At 31.3% G+C, this 1,763-nt stretch overlaps 1 protein-coding gene across 1 annotated transcript in view; it reads left to right on the top strand.

Moving 5' to 3' along the window:
- Window positions 1–1,763, top strand: part of CFAP47 (cilia and flagella associated protein 47) — a 492,482-nt gene that overhangs the window by 397,668 nt on the left and 93,051 nt on the right. The window contains 1 exon segment of the mRNA XM_077760783.1: window positions 321–408. Within this exon segment, the coding sequence (XP_077616909.1) occupies window positions 321–408 (88 nt within the window).

The raw sequence follows: 1,763 nt of genomic DNA on the forward strand, positions 1-1,763 counted from the left end.
GTATGTAAATATTAACTACCGCCAGCCATTTTTAGATAGTGGGCTCAAACAGGCTCTCAGTCATATCTGTTGTTTGAATGGTTTAAATTAATATTCTAAGAATGTATAAGTTGATTTTATAATATTTTTTAATATTATAGAGAAAACCATTTGTAATATTGGATATGTTCTTCAAAAATGGCATTTAAATGTCATCTTAAAATATACTTTAAAAAGTAATTATCTGGGAACTTTCCCACTGGAGAGGAGTTTTGATTCTCTTTCAATCTCAACTGCTATTTTTCCTCTTGAATGTGACATTGAAGAATAATATCTNTAAGCCCAAGCATCTCATCCTTGACCATTCCTGGGATAAGTTCTTCAGGCAGACTCCTGCCTTCAAGTTTAGTGGTCTGAGTCATACACAAGGTATGGATTTCTGCATTATAATCTGTCATTCTATATGGTTTTGTATTTCAGAGATGATGAAGTTATTTTTCTCTTGTCTTAATACATATTTAATAATAATTATACAATTACAAACTTGGACACAAATTTTAGTAAGTTGCTAGAANTTTTATCTTTGAGATTTTGAATGGTCAAAATCATACCACTTAATTAATATGTTAGCGTGTGAGTCAAAGAAGGTTTTGGAAAATGAAAAATAAATAATATGCTAAAGCTATTCATAATCATGAAAAATAATTGCATCTTTACAAAGCTAATGATTCTCTGAAAATTTAGTATAGAATGTTCATCTCTTTGTACTATATATTAATCATCCCTCCTGCACCTTGATGAATAGGAAAAAATCTAAGGCATGAGAAAGAATAATTTTAAATTACATTAAGTTATTCATAACAGTTATGGTAAAGATGATAAAATATGGTTTATCTTAAATTCTTTTAATGGTTATTTTTGAGAGAAAGAGAGAGACACAGTACCAATGGGAGAGAGGAGAGAGAGAGGGTGACACAGAATATGAAGCAGGCTCCAGTCTCTGAGCTGTCAGCAAAGAGCCCAGTGTGGGGCTGGAACTCACCAAGAGTGAGATCATGAGCTGAGCCGAAGTCAGACACTCAACCAACTGAGCCACCCAGGCGCCCATGAATTATCTTAATACAAAAAGACTAACTGAAATCAGCAGCTACTACTAGCATCCCAATACAAATAGGTTCTTGATTTTTTTCTATTTACTGTAGTATTTATGTTAGCATCCTAAATCTCATTATTTTATTTCATTTGATACAACTTTATTGAATTGAGGAGATTGCAATTCAGAAAAATTAACTTACACAAATCAAGGCAGTCGCTTAATGGTACAGCTGAGCCTCCTTGTATCTGACTTTGAAGTCTATATTTTCAATTTCTTTGTAGTACATTTTAAAAAATTGTAAAAAGTTTACAAAAGAGTAGGTGCAGATGGCCAAAGAATGTTTGCAAATATGTTCATAGTCACTAATATTCAAATAGATCTTGATTTAAATGATAGCCACCTGAATTTTTGTTTTTCTTTTTATCTTTATTTTTCATTGAAACCATGGTGAAATTTGAACAAATACTGCTTCGAGGAATACAAGTCACAACATAGTTTCTAAAAAGCACTTTGTGTAATATCTATAAAGAAACTTAGAAATGATCCCCCTTTTGACCCAATAGCTCCAATTCTGGTGAGATCGTTTAAAGAAGGAATCAAAATATTGCATTGTTTATAATAGCAAAAAGTTGGAAATCACCTGAATGCCAAATAACAACTTTATTATATTTGTATTAATTACTTATAT

Source organism: Crocuta crocuta, unplaced genomic scaffold (assembly GCF_008692635.1).
Source record: "Crocuta crocuta isolate KB4526 unplaced genomic scaffold, BGI_CrCroc_1.0 scaffold696, whole genome shotgun sequence".
NCBI lineage: Eukaryota > Metazoa > Chordata > Mammalia > Carnivora > Hyaenidae > Crocuta > Crocuta crocuta.